This window comes from Falco punctatus (genome assembly GCF_963210335.1).
Source record: "Falco punctatus genome assembly, chromosome: 17".
Lineage (NCBI taxonomy): Eukaryota > Metazoa > Chordata > Aves > Falconiformes > Falconidae > Falco > Falco punctatus.
The window spans coordinates 3,700,520-3,723,831 of NC_137597.1; the positions used below are offsets into that span (position 1 = coordinate 3,700,520).

The 23,312-nt window shown below is 45.0% G+C and overlaps 1 protein-coding gene across 5 annotated transcripts in view; it reads right to left on the reverse strand.

Annotated features, from left to right (window-relative positions):
• Positions 1-23,312, reverse strand: part of BLTP3A (bridge-like lipid transfer protein family member 3A) — a 35,467-nt gene that overhangs the window by 4,140 nt on the left and 8,015 nt on the right. For 4 of the 5 annotated variants that reach the window (XM_080367535.1, XM_080367537.1, XM_080367539.1 and 1 more), the window contains 19 exons: positions 16,690-16,852; positions 15,025-15,063; positions 14,454-14,545; positions 14,053-14,242; positions 13,498-13,638; positions 12,738-12,908; positions 11,463-11,640; positions 10,918-11,004; positions 10,168-10,332; positions 9,550-9,692; positions 8,641-8,782; positions 7,920-8,113; positions 5,627-7,167; positions 5,201-5,397; positions 4,506-4,657; positions 4,266-4,413; positions 2,958-3,229; positions 1,981-2,089; positions 1,264-1,379 (listed from right to left, as the gene is read on the reverse strand). In XM_080367535.1, the coding sequence (XP_080223661.1) occupies positions 1,264-1,379; positions 1,981-2,089; positions 2,958-3,229; positions 4,266-4,413; positions 4,506-4,657; positions 5,201-5,397; positions 5,627-7,167; positions 7,920-8,113; positions 8,641-8,782; positions 9,550-9,692; positions 10,168-10,332; positions 10,918-11,004; positions 11,463-11,640; positions 12,738-12,908; positions 13,498-13,638; positions 14,053-14,242; positions 14,454-14,545; positions 15,025-15,063; positions 16,690-16,852 (4,240 nt within the window). Of the gene's footprint in view, positions 1-1,263; positions 1,380-1,980; positions 2,090-2,957; positions 3,230-4,265; positions 4,414-4,505; positions 4,658-5,200; positions 5,398-5,626; positions 7,168-7,919; positions 8,114-8,640; positions 8,783-9,549; positions 9,693-10,167; positions 10,333-10,917; positions 11,005-11,462; positions 11,641-12,737; positions 12,909-13,497; positions 13,639-14,052; positions 14,243-14,453; positions 14,546-15,024; positions 15,064-16,689; positions 16,853-19,607; positions 23,285-23,312 lie in introns of those variants that run through there. The other variant, XM_080367536.1, reaches the window with a different exon arrangement.

Sequence of the window (23,312 nt, forward strand, 5' to 3'; positions counted from 1 at the left end):
GCGGGAGCTGTGGAGGTGAATTACGCTATGTGACACAACCACACAAAGCTCACTGACAACGTGACCCAGTTTCAGTTGCAGAAATACTTGCCAACGGGTGTCTGCTGACTTCCGTACCCGTCATTAGAGCCGGCGATGGCTCTCTAACAACTACTTCCACCCAAGACTTCCTTTCGCGTTTCTAGGCATAGGAGCAAGACTCACAGTGGGCAAGGCTTTTTCCTGCAACGCAGCTAGCTGATTCTGGCTGAAGACAACTATACAAAGAAAGCAGGAAAAAAAGAAAAAAAATGGGCCCTGAGCTGCGTTCTTTTACAAGGGGTCCTGATACACCTCTTTGTTAAAATTAAGATGATAGCTGGAGCAAGCAGATGCTTGGCATTCCTATTTCTTGTCTCTAGGAACAAAGTCCATTCTGTCCTCTAACACTGCCAGTGAGATCCCCCTCTAGCTTCATGGCACAGGACAGTTTTTCTCTTGGACTCTCAGAAATACTTTTACCCAAGAATTTAGCCTTTGCACTTGCTCCTGTTAAGTTCAATAACATCAGAAAATAAACTGAAGCTAAGCTACTGTGCTGCTTATGTGCTCCAGTTCTGGTCAGGGTACTGTTTGAACGGGAAGAAGCAAAAGCCTCTGCACTAAATGGAAAAGAGAAAGATGAGAAATGATGTGTCACCAACTAATGAACAGAATCCAAAGTCCCAGTCCAGTCCTGTATCCAGTCAGCCACATTGCTCCCTTCATATGTATCTTTCCATAGCAAGTGATCAATTTACCAAGCAGACCTGGCATCAAACAGGCAGTATAATTAGAGAACGCTTCATATTTAAAAATAAACCAGTCATCTGAATTCCAGGTATACGGATCAAAATGGAAAGAAAGTTCAAACTGAACAGCAGAAACTTAAGCAACTGAGACTCCCTGGCTCTAAGACTTACTCTGACAAAATATCTCTCTCTTTGTGGGAACCTCCCGATTCTTGTTTTTCCAACAAGGAACTGGACACAGTGGGAAGATAAGAGCCAATAAGAAAACTTTCCAGATTTCTGAAAGGGAACAAGAGACTTTTTGTTGGGCAAGGTACCCTTACCTCTCTGAATGACTGTAAAAGAAGGTACAAGCTGCTTTTGTGTGCACTCCCTATCTGCAACACCCCACACCTACCAGTAACTGCAAACACATAAAGACAAAAGATTTAATTTTCCAGCCTACTGCCAGCTCTCCAAGTTGTCCAGACAGCAACAGGCAGTGGTGACTCACCTGCAGTCCACGTGTTCCTGCTGCTGGGGCTGCCAAGACACACTCGGCTGGGGCCTTCTGCTCCTGAAGAACTGACACAGGTTTTTCCTGTTTCAGTGAGCCTTCCCCTTGTGGAGCTGGAAAGTAGCACAGAAAACATTCAGGTGTGGACATTTATACAACAGGGTTCTCAAGTAATAAAAAAGAAAAAAAGATTCTTTTTGTCCTTTTTTTTTTTTTTTCTTTTTTTAAACAAGGCAGGGGGGAATCTCATTGCCATTTTAAAATGGAGAAACTAAAGCCAGGGAAGCAGCAGTAATCTGTCCTGACTGTGTGAGCTCAAGGAAACATCAGGCATGAATTCAGGCTGCCAGTTCATCGTTTTAGGTATTAACCTGCTCTGCCTGAGGTATCAAATTTGCCATCCAAACAAAACAACAAAAGCAGCAAGAATGAGAGAGGCAGGAATGCATGCATCTAGAGATTAACCCAGCAGAGCAGCCAAAGAACCTGGATGCTTGCACTGAAGACAGACGATTATTTGCCCATTGTGGCAGCAGTGACTGCAGAGAACAGAAGCAGGGACCGCTCACACACCAGAGCCCATCCTTCCCAGCAGCAACCATCACATTTCAGTTTCAGTCTCCTGCAGCACCAGGCACAGCAGAGCACTCCATCTCCAGCACAGCCCGAGGGGTGCCAGGGGAGAATAAAACAAGTTTTCCAGATGTTGCTGACCTGTTACATAGAACACCCCATCATCTTTGCGCTTCACAATGACGTGATCTACTGCCAAGGTGATAGGAACAGGGCCGGGGGATGTTGGGTATACCCGGGGGCTGTCATCCTGGAAAAAAACAAAAGCGGAGAAGATTAACTGCTGTGACAGCTCTGGCAACTCTGCAAAGGATTCCCCTTGCCCCCAGCCTTCACAAGGGTAGCGTTACAGATTGGCAGCACTGCCAGAGCTCACCAAGGTCACCCACCATATGGAAAAGCCTGGCTTTATATACAAGGCTGCATGTGAGTCTTAATCTGTGTAGAAAGCCCTCCCGCAGATCAAACCCAAGTTCTGTCATATCCATAATAAAGGCTGAGGAGAGGCCTACGACCATCTCCCTGAAGGCTGCTTTCACAGTTGTTATCCTACAAATTCCTGATTCAAACCCCTAGACAATATTCCTTAGCGAAAAAAAAAAAGGGGCAATATCCCTGAGCCTGGAGTTTTTCATGCCGCTATGCAGCGATACTGGATCCTGCTTGTCAGAGAAGCCAAAGCGTTGCTTTTAAAAAGGTTTAATCAAGTCCTTCTGTCAGTGCCCCCCTCCTAAATACCAACCATCTCTTATGTAATATTTTTCATCTGTAATTCTCTAAAAGTTTACAGAAAAGGTCAAATATTTCCCATTTCACATAAGCGCTTGGAGGAAAAGGTATTTAATTCTTTCCCTTGAGTCTGCAAAACAGGTCACCAACAAAGCTGAAGAGAGAATCTGAATGTCAGGCTCCCATTTCTCCACAATTCGATCACTCAACAATTTCATTGTGTTGCTCATTCATCCCTAAGGCAGTTTTTAGAAGCAAAATAAAACAGTATCAGGAAAACAGGACCCCTACAGGGGCCAATAACAATCCTACAGCATCCCTTCCCAAGCAGAATGAGCTCTGCCCAGGCTACCACACCAGGAGGAATTTCTGCTTCCCCATACACTCACCTTCAATGTGATTTTGGCATCCACAACTTCTAGCTCCATGGGGATCACCTCTGGAATTATTTCATCCTCAAGAAAGGGGCCAAGGTTGGTAAGGAAGGACATGAAGAGCTCTGCTGTGTAACTGTGGACCAGCATATGAAGGAAGCCATTCTGAACAGCCAGCGGTGAGTGCACAGCAGCACTAGGTCCTACTTCAACACGTAAGCACACTTCTGGCTGGGTCTTACTTGCTTCAGGGACTGAAGGCTTCTCTATACCTGGATCTCCTAGAGCTACAGCAGAAAGATCTCATTGCAGAAGATGGCATCAGTAATAAGATACAAATTCAAAATGGCTATCTTGAAAAGCCTTTTACTTTCCAGATGCAGAATGGAGTTCACAATGACAGAAATGTGTTTAAAAGATGTGTAGATGTGGCACTTGGGGACATGGTTTAGAGGTGGACTTGGCAGTGCTGGGTTAACAGTTGGACTCGACGATCTTAAAGGTCTTCTCCAGCCTAAACGAATCTAAGTTCCTACAAATCCCAATTTCAAATGCCTAAGAGTCCACATCGCAGGAACTAACGCCAGGAACTGGACCATTTAAGCCCCCAGACGCATCCCTCCCTCTCACTGTCTCAGCACCCTTTAAAACTACCCTTCGTTTTGCATATTGACCAAACTCACTCGTCACTCCACTCTCTCCAGAGCTGCTCAGTCTTTCCAGTGCCCTCAGCACCACCCGAGCCTGTGTTCCACTTTGCCCCCCCGTGGCCATAGGCATTGCGGCTAAAGGGAAGGATCAACAGTCCGAGCGCTGCTCAAGCTTTCACTTGGAAGTTTTGGGTTGTTGTTGCTTTTGGTTTCATTTTTTATAGAGTTGGATTGTTGGGAGGTTTTTTAGTTGGAGTTTTGGTAGGGTTTTTTTTAATTCGAATTTAGCTCTGGGGAAGTACCCTAGCCCAGAAGCACTATTCTCAGGGTCAGAAAAACTTCAGGGTTTCCCTGGATAGCTTTATTCACTCTTTTAATTAATTTCATGCATCCTAGCAGCAATTAAGAAAATCCCAGTCAATGATTACTAGGCACCACACAGCTTGGCTGTGTAGGCACTTTGGAAACATCTTTCAAATACCAAATCTGAACCACTGACAGATTCTTGAGCATTCACATTCCCTCACACGCAAGTCATTTTTAGTCCTAAGTACACTAAATAAACGTTAACACTGAAGCACCAGTTAAAATATTCTCTGAGGGTGGCCAGTATAAAAATGAGTTATAAAAGTGCAGCTATAAAAGCAGCAGACTCCAAGAGGCAGCGTCTTACCCAGATAGCCCCGCAGATACTGCCACATTCCAACGTTGTTCAGTTGCTCTGGAACCACGTTCATTACTTGTAAAGCAAGAGACAAATCATCACCTCGTGCCTCTATTCCACAGTTCACCTCATTCATCTTCAACACGAGGACGGACACCTGAAACAGCAAGCGACAAGCTCACGTTATTAAAATAAACACCACCAGATTCCCTCAGAGACAATATTACAGTGAAAAGGAAGAGGACTGACCAGCTGAAGGCTGGGGTCTTCACTCTGTGAAGTCGAGCTGTTTATTTCAGGAGATGCTCCACCCTCGTCCTCTGCCATCAGACTTGTTCTACTGCCTGTGTGATTGTGGACCTGAGGAAGGTGCCCTGAGGGAAGAGGGTCCAGGCTGGGTTCTGAAATGGAAGTAAAACCAACAACAACTCAAGTCTGTTTCTTTTCCTGGTTCTAAGAAGTTAAGATCTCAGCATCTGCCTGAATCTCATGGCCTGTCAGCTCGTACCATTCTCTAGGGAACTCTCTCCAGCTCCTCAGATGAGTTGAAGCAACACAGAGCTGAAGTGAAAGACATCCACTGAAATGCTCAGTGTATCCTATTTCCAAACAGCCTTTACTAAACCCTTCCTAAATGCTGTGTAGCATCCACCCACCTGCACACATTTACGGCCCTTGCTCTAGTACGGCCAAATACCTTCAAACACCACTGTTATGTGCAGGGGTCACTCTCCCCCCCTCATTTATATCCCCCATCTCAAAAAAAAAAAAAAAAAAGACATCTGTAAAAGCAGAGTGTGCCATAGCGGGTGAACTACTCATGACCTTCAAAAAGGAGTGACACAAGTGAATTCTGTACAAACACAGTGTGCCTCAGTTGCCCATAGCAGAAAAGCTACATCAAATAAAGAGTGGGAGAGAGGAGAAAGCCAAGCGCTTGTTACCAGAGTCTGTGAGCATCACAAAGCCATCGCTGCCATCGCTGTCCACAGAGAGCCCATCCTCAGGGCCGCTCCCGTCCACAGACGTGGTGTCGAAGGAATGCTGGGATGCTGTCCTCTTCATGGAGAAGAAACGCATTCGGCTGCTGCTACCCCCGCTTGGAGTCACTGCTCCCTCTTCTACTTTGGGCACAGAATCCCTACCAAAAAACAAAACCAGTGATAAAGGCACACAGCTTAGCCTCCAGATTGTACAGATATCGGGCTGGACTCTGAACACTTGCAAGTCAGACTTTAGTGTACTTAGACCAGCCCCACGAGATGGAGATCTATCTCTAATCTGAATGATATGGAAAGAAAGGGAACAGTCGACCTACGCTTCCTCCCTTCCCTGCAGCCCAGGGAAGCACCGGAGGATGGTCCACTCACTTGGCTGGGGGGAGAGAGAGCATCTTCTGCATGGTGGAGGTCACCTTCTCCCGGCTCAGGCTCAGAGCATCTTTTGTTATAGACATGGCTTCTTTGGTGAGGTCCATAGTCACGTGCAGCGCTTCCTTTGTGGCATCCTTTGTGATGTGCAGTGCACTAGACAACTCCACCTCTATGTTCTTCAAAGGGATGAGTTCTGCCTGGCCATTGAGAGCGATGTTTCCTCTCCCCACGGGCTGCGTGTCTGAGGTTGGGCTAGAAGGGAGAGCGGGAGGGCTCTGAGGGTGGCTGCTGGCCTCTGCTGGTCTTTCTGCAACCAGGGCTTCCACAGCTTCATGTGCTTCCTCTATCAAACCTTTCTCCTCTACACTCTTATCAGGTGGAGCTGTACTCAGAGCTCCACCACTTGCAGACCTTGGGAATCTCTCCAGTGGTACGCTGGTACCTGTATTTTCAATCCCGCTGTCCTCTGGGACCTCTGAGGCACTGCACGCTCCCTTCTCTAAACCGGTTTCTGATTGCAGCTCCTTCTCTTCAGCTGCCAGCCCCTCCTTGCTGTCTGAAGGCGAGAGCTCAGAATCAATCAGGCTTGTTGTGTCCGAGTTGAGGGATCTGGGTTCCAAGACAGACCCTGGTGCAGGGTTCATGAGCAGGGCCACTTCGGCACTATGGAACATAACTCCTACACACGCAGACATGGGATCTAAAGGAGACCCAGTCACTTCCTGGGTATCTTGGGCCAACTGCTCCTGTAGCGTTTGCAGAACTTCTTTCATTCTGAGCAGCACCAAGTATTGGTAGTGGTTGAGCCGAACTTTGACGTGAACAGATGAGGACATAAGCACATGGATATCAGCAGAAGCTTCCAGCTCTTTAGTATCTACTCCATCATCAGTTTCATGGTCAGATTCTCCCAAGACATCCATTGTCTCTGGGACCTTGTAAATGTTCTTCAGATCCTGGTCAGTCTTTGATCTTTGGCAAACCCCATGTTCTCTGGAAAGGCTCTCATTCTTGGAGTGATTGCTAAAGCTGGCAGAAGGCTTGATTTTCAACTCAGAGGTGGCCAACTCCTGTTGTTTAGATATCTGCGCTTGCCCCCATCTCTTGGGAAGGCAGGCCCAAATGGAAAGGGGAAAAGGGTCAATAAAGCTAAGGGCTCTGCCCTTTGAGCTTTCAGCCCCCTCAAAGTCCAGGGAAAGCTCAGTGAAATTCATAGACCACAGATCTTCAGAGGCAGAGGTTTTATGTAGTAGCTGGGGAAAGCCCGGCTGCTTCCGAGGCCTATCATCCACCTCATACGCATGGCGCAAGAAAAGGGTGTGGAGGAGGCTGAAGTTATCCTGAGACCTTGGGAACTTAGTGTAGCTGGAGTGGAAGAATTCTGAACTGGCAAATTTACGGAAGAGGCTCTGGAGGTCCTGACAGCTGCAGAAGGGAGCGTGGCGGGTGTTGGTGGCTGTCATCTCTGATGTGCAAATGCAGAGTGTCTGTGGGCGATCTTGATGGTCAGTGACTTTCTTCTCCACAGGGATGTTAAGCTACAGAGAAGAGAAAAACATTACAAATAAAGCAGTTAGAAGGGAAATTAACAAGAGGCTTATCCTGGCCGTTCATACGGGAGGTCAGGTGTGGGATATATAAACAATTGAGATGCCTTGGTCTCTACTAAAATCCCAAGAGCTGGACTACACTCTCAATTTGTCCCTAACTGAAAAATTAAATGAAATTTACAAATCAGGGAAGAGGAATCAGATGCGAGGGAATTTAAACTGAATTTTATTTTAGGTTCTTTTACCATACATGGCCTTATGTAGCAGCTCAACTTACAACTTTCGCTTCGATCTTTCTCTGCAAGGACTTACTACACATTCAGGCCTTTAAGCCCCCTCACAAAAGTGCTAACAAGGGTAGTCACTGACACACACCACAGGGCGTCAACACAGCAGACGTAGGCCCACTGGGAATGGTATGAGACTCAAAGTTGTTTCCAAAGACCAGAAAACAACTTTTGACTACTCGAACCATCAATTTCTCCTCGAAACTATCTTCATAAATACAGACTTGCCTGCCTATTCTGGACTAGAACTCAAGCACCTGTTTTACTGCCCACAGATCCAATCAAAACTAACACAAATGGTAGACAGAAGAAAGTTAAAGGCAGGCAGAGTTTGTATTTTTCTCATTCTCATTTTCTCATTCTGGACTCCAGCTATTTCCTGGTCTCATGTTCCTTCCACAAAAGGGAGGGAGAGAACACTGAAGACTGGGAAAGGAAAGAAATGAAAGGTACCTTCAGCCGAAAGCCATCCAGTCGAACATCAACATGCTCATCACGCTTGCCTGAGTCCTCCAGCTTGTAGATGGCTTTGAACTGCTCCAAACTGCGATAAAGATCCAGACAGAAGAGGTTTATCCAGAGCACGCTTGCTGTATCCAGGGTAAGCATCAGGCCATTCAGCTGTACATACAGGTTTGGGCATGGAACTAGAATGAAACAGAATCAAGACAGATGAATAATAACAGAAAAGGTACTTCAGATGGTCTGCAGCTCAGTGTATAACCTGCGCTGACAATACCAATGCAGAGGGCTTCAACACCCACTGGAGGACAGATCTCTGGATGAAAGGGAGAAACTGTGGCGTACCAGAGAAAGGAGGGGTTCCAGGCTTGTATCAAGCCAGCTGCAGAGCACCCAAAGCAGCCTAAAGTCCTACTCCACCGCTAGTCAGTAAGTGCTGGGCAGACAGTAACTCCTTCAATGCGTTCCTGGATACGTTATTTTGCCAGCACAACTTTGCCTCCATATTTTGCACCAGGCAAACTCTATCCCACTTTCCCCACAGACAAAAAAACCCAACAAACCAAGAAACTACTGGAAAGGGAAACATCAGAAAACTAGACAAAAATGGACATCCAGGAAATATGTAACAGGGTTAACACACCTAAAGAATTAAGAGTTGACTGATTCTTTAAGAAACTTATGAAGGAAGGTGCTAACCTTGGTGTATTACCTGGAAAGTCCTGATTGTCTGGGAAGTAATACTCTGCGAATTCAATATGGATTGCAGAGACCTGATCAGGAAGTTTGAAGACTTTTCTACTACATGAAAGCAAGGTGGAGGGTTTCTTACTTTGCTGACCGGCTGTAGAAACCTGGAAACACAACAGTACACAGTCGTGCAGAATTCAGATTTGGCAAAACAAAGTGTCCCAGTAACCCTGCAGTCTCCTGTATTAAATCCATCTCATTTACACATCAAACATATTCTGCTTTCAAGTAAAAATAAAACTGTTTTCTACCTGCTGATATTGCCAACTCCTCTCCTTTGAGGGAATTCAGCTCTTTATGTCTCCTGTCACTGCTAGTAAGAGCCGTGACAATCAGAATTAGGTGATGTGAATAAACAGAACCGAAATCTATCGTAGCTTTCTTCAACACTAACAGCATGTTGGTAAGTCCATGACAGTATCTGGTGCTGCTTATGCTCTTGCAATGGTTATAGGGCATATGGATATAAGGCCTGATCCAGTCTAGCGATGCTATCTGTCCTGGGTCAGAAAGCATGAGGTAGGACTTACTCCTCCTCTGTCAAAAACGCCTAAGCTCACTGTCTTCTCAAATGCATGAAATTTTACCCTGGGCCTGTCCAATGCTTGATGCAAGTTTAGATGTGAACAGACACAGTGTGCAGAAACTCTGTGGTTAGGCACGCAGTTTCCTCTGAACATGAAAATGATCAGCAGTTCATACTTGGTTTAAAAGTTTTACATGCAAAACAATAATGGCATTTGGGCTCTCTGTGCAGAGTTTTGATTGTCTTGGATGACATAGGATTTGCATGATTTATTTGAATTGTATCAGATTAAGTTCATTTTTTTAAAATGACATTAACATCTCCAGACACTGCTCAAATCCCTACCTGGTGAACATCCAAGTCATCTACTCGAACTACCACGCAGCTGGATCGAAGTCTGTTCCAGGGAGGGTGCCGGAGTCGTGGCAAACTTGTGGGAGGTACACGGCCTTTCTCTAAGGGACTTTTATGTGGACTCAAGGTAGTATCTGTGGGGATGGAAAAGCAGAACCAGCAGGGTTTTACTAATCTACGTTGCAGCAAACTTCACCATCAATACCAACACATATGTTGCAGAGCAGAATTAACAGCCCAAATATTAGAAACAGATGGACACAGCTAGGCAGGAAAAAAAACTTAGGTCTTTTGAAGGAAGAACACTGTGAAAGGCAAGTCTGCTCTGTAGCAAGAGGCTTTCAGCATTTCATTTACCCCACTTAGGGAGAAACTCAGTAAATAAGTTAGGAAAGTGACCACTGCCATCTGTCCATTCTTGCTGCAATGTTATTCCCAGTATGATAGCCACTTTCCTTTACCATTACAGTTAGGATTTTTAGCGCGCTATGGATTTCTGCAATAAATCAGCCTGCTAAACCAGGGAAAGGTAACTAGAGGTATTGCTAAATGGAGCAAAATTGTTACCATCTCCTGCCTTACGCAGCGAGTTTTCTCAAATACCATTACCTGGTTTCCTTTTGAAGGGGGAAAGTGGAGTCTTGGCAAATGCAGGATCCATTTCTTCATAAAGCTTCTCAATCTTGCTTTGAAATTCACTGACCAACTTCTTTGCCCACTGTCCCCGTGTTTCCATTGCTTCACTGTACCTCACCCAATGCTTGCAGGGATCTCCTGCACGAAAGCAAAAATCCTGGTTTTAAAAATGAGTTCCTGGATACACACAACCTTCCTGTGCCCTTCATATGTATGCAAACCTGCACAGCATTCCTCTTTATTGATATCAGATCTGGAGCGTGCAATATGCAGCGTACTAAGTGCTTGTGAGACAAGTGCAGGCTTTCACACAACAGAGCTGGTCCTACCAGCAAGCGTTCCAAATTCAAGGGTTGGGAAGAATTCTTCCGTTAACCACAAACAGATTTTCTCCTGGGTTACATCCTATAACGCTTCCAAATTGATTAGGCACACATAAGAACCAGATCTAGAGCTTAAGCAACTGAAAAGAAATCCAGAGTTTTGACTTTATGTCCTTACAACAGACAGCAACTTACTCCTGTCTTTGTACTCTGCTCTGCCAGCACCTTGTCAGTCATCTGCCAACAGGTAAGTCAGATTAACCCTGCCCATGAGGCTTTTAAGTCCCAAACCCTTTGTGTAGCCTTTCTTCCAGTCCTGCCTGAAGCCGTATAGCATCACTGTTCTTCAAATTCTTTTTTTATCCCACTCCTCAAGCTGGGAGGCCACATGCTCCCCTACCTGCCCTGTGGAAAGGATAATAGTCAAAAGCCATCCTCTTGAAGGTCAGCTGCATGGCACCTCCCAGCATCCCGTGTTTCAAAGCACCTGTGGAAAACAAATAAACCACAATCAGCTCTGCAATCCAGGTTCTGGATCCAAGAGAATTCAGAACACCACTGCTTTGATTGCCACCACTGATAGACTGTCACCACGGCCAGTATTAGGGTATGACCTTCTAGAAAACGGTATCAAAATCTTGTCCTAAGCAAGGAAAAGAGCAACTGAATGCAACAGGCCAACAGCCCATGGCAGGGAGGTGGGACTAGATGATCTTTAAGGTCTCTTCCAACCCAAACCATTCTATGAATCTATGATGCTACAATAGTTCAGACATACAGAACTGATCTCTCCATCAGCCTGAACAACTGCCCATTGTCTCATTGGGAAACGGTAATATGAAAGATTCTTGTTTTCAAGAGGAATATCCTCCTTCAAGACAGAAAACTGATGACTGCATAAATGTTTTCCTCCTGCAGTGTCCTCCTGATGCTGCTCTCAGTTACCTGACTCTCGAGTGTGGCTGTCATCGCAGATATGCAGATCCAAGTGTGAAATGAGGAGGTGGTATGATGACTCTTTCATGTCATGCTTATCAAAGTATTGACCAATGCTACTTGCATTGGGGCTGACTCCAAACGGCTGAGACCAGGACTGCTGGGTACTTGGTGCAGGTGGTGTTATCTATTAGAGAGAGACAAGCTCGGTAAGAACTAATAGAAAGAAAAGAAGAAGAAAAGAGAGAGGTTATAATGCAATTAAAAATAACTCATACAATCTTCCAGACTGTAAGGCATCAATTTATAGAAATTTAATTGGGAGTCCCAAAATCTGGATCCTTTCCTGTGTTCTCACGAGCAAAACTCTTTGTGATTCTGCCTCCTCCAAATCAAGCTACCATTCGCTTACCTTGAAACACTCTTTTAAGACTCCCAGACAAAACGAACTAAGTATTCCTGATCACGCCTTCTATGTAAGCTCACTGCACTACGTGCATAGCCCTCCTCCTTCCCCAGAGCTTCCACCACCAGCCACGATACTCCTCTTCCCTCGCCTTTGTCTCAGAAAACATCTTTTGTCCTCTGCCTCATGTATTTATTCTGCAACATCTGTCAAACAATTACTCAGCAAAGCATTTTGAAAACAAAGTGGTAAGGGAAGTTCAAGGTTACTGCCAGGAGTAGCTGTTCTAAGGTTCTCATACACAGCTAAGCTACGTGTGATCCAAAGAACAGTTGTAAAAATCAAGAGCTCCCATCAGAATATTAGGAAGAAAAAAAGAAACCCGAACAACAGTGAAATTGGATGCCAGTGTTCTCCCTTGAGCATCACAGCTCACAGTGGCTTTGTGTCATAATTTATTATACCACTCCCCTTCCCCAGGTCTATGCAGATTCTTACTCAGAGGCAGAAAAGATTATATTTATTGGTTATAACCAAACCAAATCCTCATGGGACCCTCTGCAACTTTCCATGCACCAGCCGACTCCTTCAAGCCACGCAACTTAACAGCACTTCTTCCCTGCCATCAGACAGAATCTAGCCTGTGACTGTGTGTGAACATTCTTTAATGCTCATTGGCAACGAATCCAACTCCTTTGGTCACTTCATTACCCAACAGCCCACAACCCATGCAATGCTGACCTGACACCAGGTAAGCCTACCAGCTCCCATCAGGGAGATGCTCTGTGAGCAAGGGCCAGATGCCACACAAACAGAAACTGTCTCGTTCACATTGGTTTTTTCCTGGAGGACTGACATCCAAATCACAACTCACCCACCTGTACAGACTCTGGCGCTAAGCTTTTCCTCTGCTGGGCAGACTTCTCCATGGCTTCACTCAGGGACTCTGCATATTTCATCATTGCTTTCAGCTGAGAGTCTGTCAGCACCCAGAGCAGGTCATCAAGGAGAAACATCAGCTTAGATGCCACCACATTGCAATCTTTGGTCTGAAACAGCATGGAAGAGTCAGGGACTTGAAGGTTTGCAACCATATACATACATTCTTCATAATACACAGAAGCTGTAGCAGAAACAAGAGATGCTGCTTTAAAACTCATCAGACAGAAGTTCTTCTCTGATGGATGTCCATAGCACCTCCTCTGAGAAAGCAGTCAAAGCTATCTCCTCTTTAGGAGGCAAATGCTCACTGTTTGTTTGTTGTTTTTTTTTAAAAAAAAAGGATAGAAAGAAAAAAAAAAGATGTTTGGTTTTTTTTATCATCACATTTCCATTGACAGGTAAAAATAAGACTAGCAGGCTTTAATCTCCCAGTAAAGAGATGACAGCTCTCCTTGGGATGTTCGAACGGATTTAAAAACTTACTCCGTACATGTTATCCTCCCCTGGGAAATAAACTGCTTTGACATTTGGTAGGAACACAGCTGTCTCCAAAAGAAAACACTGAGTGATACAGCAGCTTGGGCTCAACATTTGTGAGGAAAAAGAATGGTTGCTGAGGAACGTGGGAGGAAATATGCATCATCACTGCACCAGGCACGGAGACCATATCCTGCAAAATACGGAGGGAACTCTCACCCTTCTCTTGAGAGAAATCTGGATCCTCCCCTGGTTGGTAATGAGTCTCAGAGGAGTAGTAACAGGATCCTGATCGCCATTGTCAGTGGCATCTGCTTCTATCCGAAGTGTCTGCCAGGTGAGCTGTTTGAACGTCAAAACCTACCCAGAAGGAGAAAAATTGAAAAATGCTGAGATTTGCAACAACTTCAAGGAAATAATAAATGTTTAGAAGGTGTGGAATGAAACAAGGCCACAGAAGATCATTCAACGCACTTTTCTTCCGCGATCCCGGTACAAAACCAAAATCATGTCCCAGGTAACAGCTAACTCCCCCCCACAAACCACAAGGGCATTCAGAGCTTCTCCAGATTCGTTCGCTCGGATCAAAGGAGCTCAGAGAAAGCTCTGAACACAAGTCAGCTCTCAGTCACCCTGTTCCAGCAAACAGAAAGCAAGCTCACCAAAGCTCCCTACCCTCCCTGTATGAGAAATCAGCCCAATTACCCCACAGGACAGGGTTAGCACGAGTGCCACTGTGCACATTATGACAGGCAACGTAAGACACCTCCTTACCTCTCCCCTTTGCGGATCAGTAATGCGGGTGAGCCTCAAGTCGCTCTGTTGCCAGTTTGGGTTGACACTGTAGCCTTGCAGCTGCCATAGTTCAAAAGAAGCATGAAAGGCCTTGGAGTGAATCTTGATGGTGATGGAATTGACGACAATAAACATCCCTTCCACGACTTTTTCAGCAAAGCCATATTCACTGCGAAGAGAAGATCCCTCAGAGTCATCACCTGCTACAACAGAAGTCCCAGCAGAGGCAAGGCTACATACAGAGAGACTCCACGGTTTATAAGAGGTATTAGAGCCATTTAAAGCTGAGTGCAGAAACGCTGATAGTTAACCACTGAGAAAGACGGCCACCCACACCCCGGTAGCGTGTCAGAAAGCAAGCACAGAGCTCAGGGTCTGACCTTTGACCTGCAGCAAGAGCAATGGGAGACTGTCCGTTGGGTGGCCGAGGCTCTTCACATGTTCGCATCTCTACCTCCACTTTATCCAAGTACTGTAAAGACAGAACACAGGACTAATAAATAGAAGACCAAGACTCAAGTTCAGCCTACCAGCCTTAGGTCTGAGACTCCAGGGCAGGGATAACCACGTTCTGGACTCTCTTGACTCCAGAAGTCTCACATGTTAAAATTTTCCCATCAGCAGTGCCAGGATTGTTGGGTAATCTGGATCCCCAGAAGGGAGGTGGGGAAACAAACAACAAAAACCAGGCACAAGGTTGCCCTGGACTTCACTGAGAGCTCAGCTCAGCTCCATCCTGCAGCGAAATACGGGTCTCGTGGGAGGTCACTCATCACCAAAGAGGATTATTCTCAGAACTCCCCTTCCCCTATCTGCTAAGGGCCTAGAGGATTTAGGTCAAATGACAATTTGAGCAAGCATTTCACAGTTTCCCTTTGAAGAATTCTTCTCAAGCAGGAGAGATTAAGAAGAGTGAGGAAGAAAAGGAACGAACAAGAGAGGAAATGTTACCAGGCAGATTGGGTGTGTTTTCAGCTTCGTCCACTGGATCTGAAACAATAAAGTTGAGGTTATAAGAGTTATCTTCACATGGAAAAGTTTGAGAAATTGCAGGAAACCATCTGAGCCCAAAGTCTGAGCCCCATTCCTCTGAGAAATGACTGCAGTGACAATCCATCATGTCTCACTGTATCCAGGTCAAACGGGCTCACACAGACAAGTGAAAAGACATTCCAGCCACCAGACCTGCAAATCTAGCTCAGCTTTTGGATCTCACATATCACCCTGAGTAACAGATATTCGGCAGCTCAAATTCCGATTTTTCATATTCCTCTACGGAGAATGTTCTTGTCCTTAGGGAGTCTACAATCAATTGCTGCTGTTACTGGAAGTCAGGTAACTCTTTTGAAGACTATGCACAAACCAAAAAGATCCGTTTTATTTCCTTACAGCAACACTTATTCAGCAGTTCTCGTAGGAGGGAGAACAAGTGTTTGTTACTAAATTAAGCAGATCTGACTCTAAAAACAGAGCGGATCAGATGAGTAAGACAGGCTCATTTTTATTGTCACTTGGCAGAGTAGAACCGTATTTCTTTTACAGCAAGTCTCTTCGAGATACTAAAAACTTTTGTATTCATGTAACGCAACTATGGTTAGTACCAAGTGAGATTAAACAATCTGGCATTTCATATCTACTGAAAAAAAATAATTTTTTTGCTCTAAAAACCACAAGGAGGAAGCTTTTCTAAAAGAGTTTAGTGTGCAAAAGTGCAAGTGCATGCACAATTTCAGTGACTATGCATGTAAATGGGTAACTGTGGGCATAAAGCCTGGCTGACTGCAGAGAGTGCAGCTTTTCACATGCACTATTCACGCATCTCTTACAAATTGCATTTTCAACAATTAAGGCTTAAGTTCAATTTATTTTTACAATACCTCAACAGCATAATTAGGCTTTCAGAGAACTGCACTCCATTTCTCTCTGCTTCCCATGCCTGTTGGAGGTCTGTGTTGCTTCTTTAGCATTAAAAAAAAAAGTCGGTGTGGGTAAGGGAAGGCATAGAAACATCCTCCGTTATCAAAATAGCAGGGAAATGGGAGGGAATGACCACACAGAGAGCTCTGTAAAACCCTGAGTGATATGGAGGTGATGAACAGGGAACGACTGCTCACTATTTCTTCCAATAACAGTACCAAGAGGTTATCAACTAAAACTAGTATATGCAGGCTTCATACAAGCAAAAGCAGATGCTGTGAAACTCTTTGCCATAGCACACTCCGGATGTTAAGCAGGTCCAGAAAGCATCTGATCAAATTCCTGGAAATTCAACAGTGGCTATTAAATACAAAGACCTCACTGCTGGCTTAACAAGCCACCTGAAGGTGAGGAAGGACCACAGCACACTTTCCCTGTACTTCTCTTAGCATCCTCCACCATTTGCTGCTGGCCACCATCAGGGGCCAAATGCTTGGCAAGGGCAGCCTTTGGTGAAACCTGCTGCGTCTGTCTCCTAGCATTCAGACAGCAAACCCCACGCCTAAAGCACAGGGTTTGAGATGCAGGGATCACCCCGCATGATGATTCTTCATCACGAATTCCCAAGTGACAAAGAGAAGCTGCCACTGGAAGGCCTCAGCTGCGTCTGGGGACACGAGCGCAGGCTCCTCTGCTCACCCTGATAGATGCCTTGTTACAGTAGACGCGAGTGATGGCAAGCCAGGTGGGCAGCTCCAGCACATTCTGCAGCACCTCTTCATCCAGCTCCAGGTTGGTCAGCTGCCCCTGCCCTTTCAGCGTGCTCAGGTTGATTTTGTCTGGAGAGAGATTCTTAGTAAACCTACAAGAGAAGAAAGAGGAGACTCTAAAAACAACTCCCAGCAAAGCTGCTGAGACTATTGGAGCCTTTAAGAGAGCTATTTTAAGTATAAGAATCTGCTGCTTGTTTTGTTAAACGCTTTCTGACATTTTTAAAGCCAGGGCATGTTAGTTGCTCCAGAAAATGACATCTTTACACTTTGACATTTGAAGGACTTATTTTGTTTGTGTGGTTTTTGTTTTAAATCAAATTCAAGCCTGAGAAACTGAAAAGTTCTTCTAAAGCACTGGCAACCCAGAAACCAGCAAAATCACCCTAGGACAAAACCAAAGAAAACTAAAGCCAAACTGCAACAGGTCAGCAATTTTACTCTTCCCCTGGAAGTGCCGTATCAGCAATGAAAAGTTTATCTATCTAGATTCTTTTGTAGGTTTTTGACACGGGAAAGTAAAAGAACACCAATAAATTACTTTTATGTCTGCCTCTTTAAACACCAGTCTCGCAATTCAGCCTGCTCTCTGGTCAGCAGGTCCAAGCATGCAACCTAACTCCCCTCCCCAGCTACCAGCCCAAGCTCCTGTCCTCCTCTCCTTTTGGCAACCAGCAGCTGCTGCTCTCTCTGGTTTAAATTCCTCCTCCCAAGGGCTTCTGTTGTTTCTGTCTCCCTTGCGTGCCGCCAAGTACCTTCAGATCCCTTACGTGCCCAAGATTTAAATGCAACAGGTGAAAAAATTTCAGCAAGGTTGCTTAAGGGAAGTGTATTCTGGCGTAGAGCTGAAAACCTCTGACTTTACTAAAACCACCGTGGCCCCTAAGGAACCAGAAGAGCGAGTTTAGAGGACAACAGATCACAGAGGCTGTGTATGTGTCAGCAACACCTCTCCCTACCAAACCACCCTTCTGTGAAGAAGGGGTGGCCACCAAGGGAGCAAGGCAGCTTGCCCTCCACAGTCACAGTATTCAAAGTTGAAGACTTCCCATCAAACAACTTGCCCACTACTGAAGCCAGGCTTATACCACACATTCCTCCATGCTAATGCTAATTCTAATTCTGCACAGTGCTCCAGAAAGCGGAAGAGAAAGAAAGACCCGATTGTCAGTGTAAGCAGGATTAGGCTCATAGTCAGTCACACGCTGCCATTCTCTCTCCTTTCCCTGCAGCCGCAGCGTGGGCTACTTCTCTGTGAAAGGCACAAAGGGCATCTTGAAAAAAGTCATTGCTAAGAGAGTGGAAGGGAGGAGGAACCAGAGCAAGGCTGCCAGGATGGCAGCTGATGTGGCCGCCGCAGCAGCACGAAGCGTAGTACAAAACCGGCCCAGGTTGCCCGAGCAGCTGCTGGTCAGTCAACCCAGGGCCTCTGCGGCAAACACGCCGCTCCAAAGCGAACGTTTTGTTAGGAGAAAGCCTGACGGATGGCGAAGAGCCACTGACGTCAACCCTATGCTACTGATGTAGCAGCTCTTGGAAGAGGAGGGTGGCACCAGCAGCTGTGAGTCTGCCTACTACTGCTTTTTCCCTTGATCCGTGCCACTGTAGAGTCTCCAGCTGCCACAGAAGCCTGAGTCAGACGTTTGCTGTGCCAAGCTGTCACCTCCCTCCCCGGAGCCGAAGGTACACACTGGCAGCTGAATAAAGTTTATAACGCACCTGCCAGCATCTCAGGCTGACACGTACACGTTAAACTTCGTAATCCCTTTAACCAGAGCCCCTCTTGTTTGAACACACCCAGGAAGGCCGCCAAGTTCAACACTGCTTCTCAGCATCTGTACAAAGAAGTAACATATTCCAGAGCATGCTACAGCAGCTGCTCTGCTGGCAGGGAGATGCAGGGATAGGCAGACTGTAAGATTTGCACTTGGAGTCCTCTTGTGAGCACCCACTATCTCAGACACTGCTGAAAATTAGACCAAATACCTCCAGAGGCAATACATGAGGATTCTTTTCTTGTATTAGAGAACCAGCTGTGTAGAAAGCTGTTGTAATCATGTCCACTTGGGACTGGATACTAAGAACAAAACAATCTGAACAGGCAGGCAATAAAAAGCACTTGGCACTGTTAAGTTCACAGGCTGCTGTGGGTAGTGATCAGCTTACAGGTGGGGAGAGGCTGAGGCGCAGAGCAGCTTTCTCACACTTGCAAAGCAAGGATCAAAACCCTGGCCGCTTAAATCCTCATCCCAGGCTAAGCATGCTTAGATGGGGAAGCTGCTTTCAGCTGGTAATGCAGAAGAAAAATACAAGGATATGTCTAAACCAGGGCATTACTGTTATGTAGCGTGTATGTGTATCAAAAAAATAAAAAACAGTAACAAGGTGAAAGGACGCTACAGCTGTGAAACAGGACACTGGTGGAGAGAGTGGTATGAAACATGATCTAGCTAAAACCAAATAACTATTTGTAACCATATACAGGGCAAGGCTGCAGAGATCCTGCCGAACAGGTAAGAGAACCACCATGAGTACTACCAGGCTCTACAGAAGAATCCTTTTCACGAGGCATTCTAGATGCACCAAAATGTGCCGTTCTACCCCCAGACGAGAGGTTACAGCCCCCACCGATGATGGGACAACAAAAGCCACAAGTTTTGTACACAAAAACCTAAAAATGAAACGAATTCTCTCTTCTAAGCCACCTAGTCTAAATTCCTGAAGGAATTCCTATTACTATCACCCACTCAATTACTCTCCTTGTAAAGGAATCCGAGCTCTTCAAATGGAATAATCTTCACATTTAAGACTTCTTGATACACATAACACATGTTAGATGGGGCTTACAGGAGGAAAACAGATGAAGTGTTCCTGTGAACTTGGGAGTTCATAGATGCCAAATCTTCATTACTTCTTGAAAGGAACTGCTTTGGTCACTGCCAGGGGAAGGAAAAAGCAGTGAGAGCATACAATTTTAGATGTTTGTTGGCAGGCTCGTTCCATTCATACTCATCAACAGTAACATTTTTGGCAGCATGGATAGCTGGCTTAGAGAAAAGTGAATGAAAATGGTAGCTATTAGAAAAACTGACTGTGGGATATTTGCACTTTTTTTTTTGTGCAGCTCCAACAGAAGTCACGTAGCGCTAAGCCAGTAAACTCAAAGGACAGCACTCCTTTTGAGCTTGCCAGGATTACCATGACAAAAGTCAAACCAGAAAACCTTTTTCTGTCTTTTATGGAATTGTCACTGCAGTCACAAGGGCATTTTGCATCTGTGTTACACTTACATGAGCACGCATGCATCCACACTAACAATACCGTGAGCAACATTTTGTCTCTGAAAGCATCTGCCAGCCAGAAGCTGATATGCTGCACAATAGCCAGATAGACCATCACAGCCACCAGCATCCACAGAAAGCTTTCAAGTGACTGAAAAGGTCTTGCTGCATTCACAATCAAGGCAACGGGAAATACAAGCTAGAGGCTTGGAGCAGCTGTAGCCAGGGAAGACTGCTAGGTCAAGCCTAAGTCTTGGCCCAGCGGTTTGCGGAGAAGAGTTTTCCCTGCGGTCTGTTTCCCACTGTTTCTTTCCATTTTAGATGTCATGAGTGTTAGGGCTCTCACTCAACATTCATAAGAAGCAGACAGAGTCATTAACAGCGCCACCCTAATTTCCTAGACTGAAGGTCTCATCCTAAGAAGCTAACAACACCCAGATGATTTAAACCTCAAGACCTTCTTGGGATTCGGCCTAAAAGAATGATGATTACTAATTACTTACAGAAACCCTCAGCCTTCTTGGTCAGTTTCTGAGATCATAATTCGATCTACTCTGAAGCCTCATTTCAGGTTTTAGATGGGGAAGGCACAGGAGGGTCAATCTATTTGCTCAATCATCAGCTTGAATATATATATATAAAAAAATGATGTCAATACTAAAAGTATGACTGTCCAACTCATCATCTTGCATATTGAGAGGCCACAAACTCACTGACTGCAAGAGAGAGTTTGGCCAAATCTGATTGCTGGCCTGAAGCCAGGCTAGAATCATAAATAATAAATTTATGTTCAAATTTGTAGCTGTCTGGCCACACTGTCTCCAACTGAACAAATACATAGATAATGCCAGGAGAAGACGTCTGAAATCACAAAACTTCTCTTCAGATCCATCCATCTTATTACCTTGCAGCCACGTGGTCCAGGAACCCTTCATACGCTCAAACTAGATTTTCTGCCTCAGCTTCTTCTCCTGCAGTTATTCAGTAATCACTGCCTATTGTATGTAACCACTACCTACAGCTAAACACATTCATTTCTATTAATATCTTTGTTACTATGGTTATTATATGCAAGAACTAATTAGCAGTACACCAGTGACCTTGATTTTCCTTAATGACAAGCATCATCAATTGGCAGAAGCAAGGAACTGTTTGGCTTGCAATCCCAGCCACAATTGCAGATAGCAGATGGAAAAATACTCGAAACCCAAGTAAGCCAGGAAGGGGGTAACCTGTCTGCTGCGAGCTGAAAACAGACAACCAGTGCCGAGGGCCCCAGGGAAAGGGCTGCAAACAAGGTTCTTGCATTCATAAGAGTAACAGCAAGGGAAGAGATGAAGATTTTCTGCTTTATTTTGGAACATTTTTTTTTTGTCATTTGTAATGTAAGCAACTACGACAGAAGGACAGAAATTAGATATGGAAAAAACCTATATTCTGGCCAATGCAGATTTGCTCCTTTCCCAAAATCCTTCCCAGAGTCTTGCCCAGTTTAGGTTTGGACAGGCTATTCAATGGAAAGATCTTCTACAACCCAAAAAACTCTGTGATAAGAAGTTTTAAAATAAGTGGAAATGTCTTATCTCAGGAGCCAAAGAGCACGTTTACTTGGAAAAAAGGTTCATGACTGGTAGAAGAAAAGGTCAGTGACTTCCAAATGCAGATATATTTTCAAGGAAGACAGCAGCAGAAGCTTGAACTGCAAGATAAATGTCTGCGAATGAACTGAGAAAACATTTTGGAGGAAATAAAACTGGGCAAGTGATCAAAACTTCTCTAAGCAAGGAGAAAATAGCTGCCTCGAAGACATATAGGAAGAAGTAAAAGCCCTTTCAGGAAGAAAAGACATTTTACTTAAGCTTTTGGTATAACTGTGGAACAATCTGTCTGGTGAGCATGCACAGTACTACTCAAGGTTGAGAGATTCAGGGTTGCAGACGAGGAAGAGAAACACACTGAATTAGCAGAAGGCGAGACTAATTTATGCGCAGTATTAGACAGTATCTAGTACTGATCTGGTTGGTATCAAACAACATTTAGAATTCGAGGGAATCTGACCGATACCAAACTAACTACTTGTTTAGAAGACAGAAAGCACCACATCTTACTAATGAAAAATTGTCTCCACTACTCCAGCTCCCCACTGCGTACAGCACTAGCGTGCCCCAGATATACGGCTAGGCAATAATATTTTCCCGTGTGGACAAAGAGATCCCAGCGCAATAAGCCTGATGACTTCGCCCTACTTAAGTTACCCAACAAACTCTGTACACGTTACAGTGTAACCTGGTAACAGCCTTTAGCACCATCCTGGTAGGCTCCCTCCTCACCAGAGTAAATTTAAGTGCACCAATGTACGTATGCACATGCCGCTGGTGGCTTTACGTTATCAGCTTTCTGTTTTTCCAAGCGTCAGCTACGCTGAATAAAAGGCTGGACCACAACCACACAAAGCCAAACACAGTTTCACATGGGCCAAAAACCATCTTGATTACATGAGTAACCACTTGTCTTGGCTCTAGTTATCTACTGCCCTACGACATGGCTAAAGTAAAGAGAAAATCAATTCAGAGTTCAACTCGCAGTGGAAAAAAAAAAAAAAATCAACATTTCCAAACAGATCAGGAATGAGACTGAACTATCACACAAAGCACTGTCAGCTCACTCCTCCCTGGTGTCTGCATCCTCACTTAGGTCCCTGCGAGCACTTTCTTGTCCCAAACAAATGACTCTTAAGCATTCTGAATACTAGAAAACTGCAAAGGCTCCAGCCTCCATGCACTTCTTGCACCACACCCACTGTCAACTGCTTTGGTACTAGGAGACCTGAAACCAGAAGCTAATCTGAAAGGAAAAGAGGCCGGCTTTTTGGCAGGGGTCGAACTCTGCCTCACTGAAGAACTGTTTTGCTATTTCTAGCTCATTAGCTGGAAGCTCAGTAAAGTTTAAATGCCAGCTGCCCCACGCTCTGAAATCTGGAATGCAAACCCTCCGTCAGCTGCCAGGGAATTTCCCAAGACAAAACCTCAAGCAAATAACAACATGTGAAAGAAAATGAGGAAGCCACCTAAATAAATGCACTGGTCAGAAGCACCGCTTCCCAGATTTTAAGAAAGTATTTGTGCTGCAATCAAACCTGCATTTTTTATTCCAACCTGCAGATAATAACAGGTTATTGCATAACTCAGGCTCAACTGAGCCGCTGCAGAGAAGGTAAGAGCTCAAGGAAACTGGGAGAAATAAGACAAGGGGAGAAGAGTCATGTTTAATA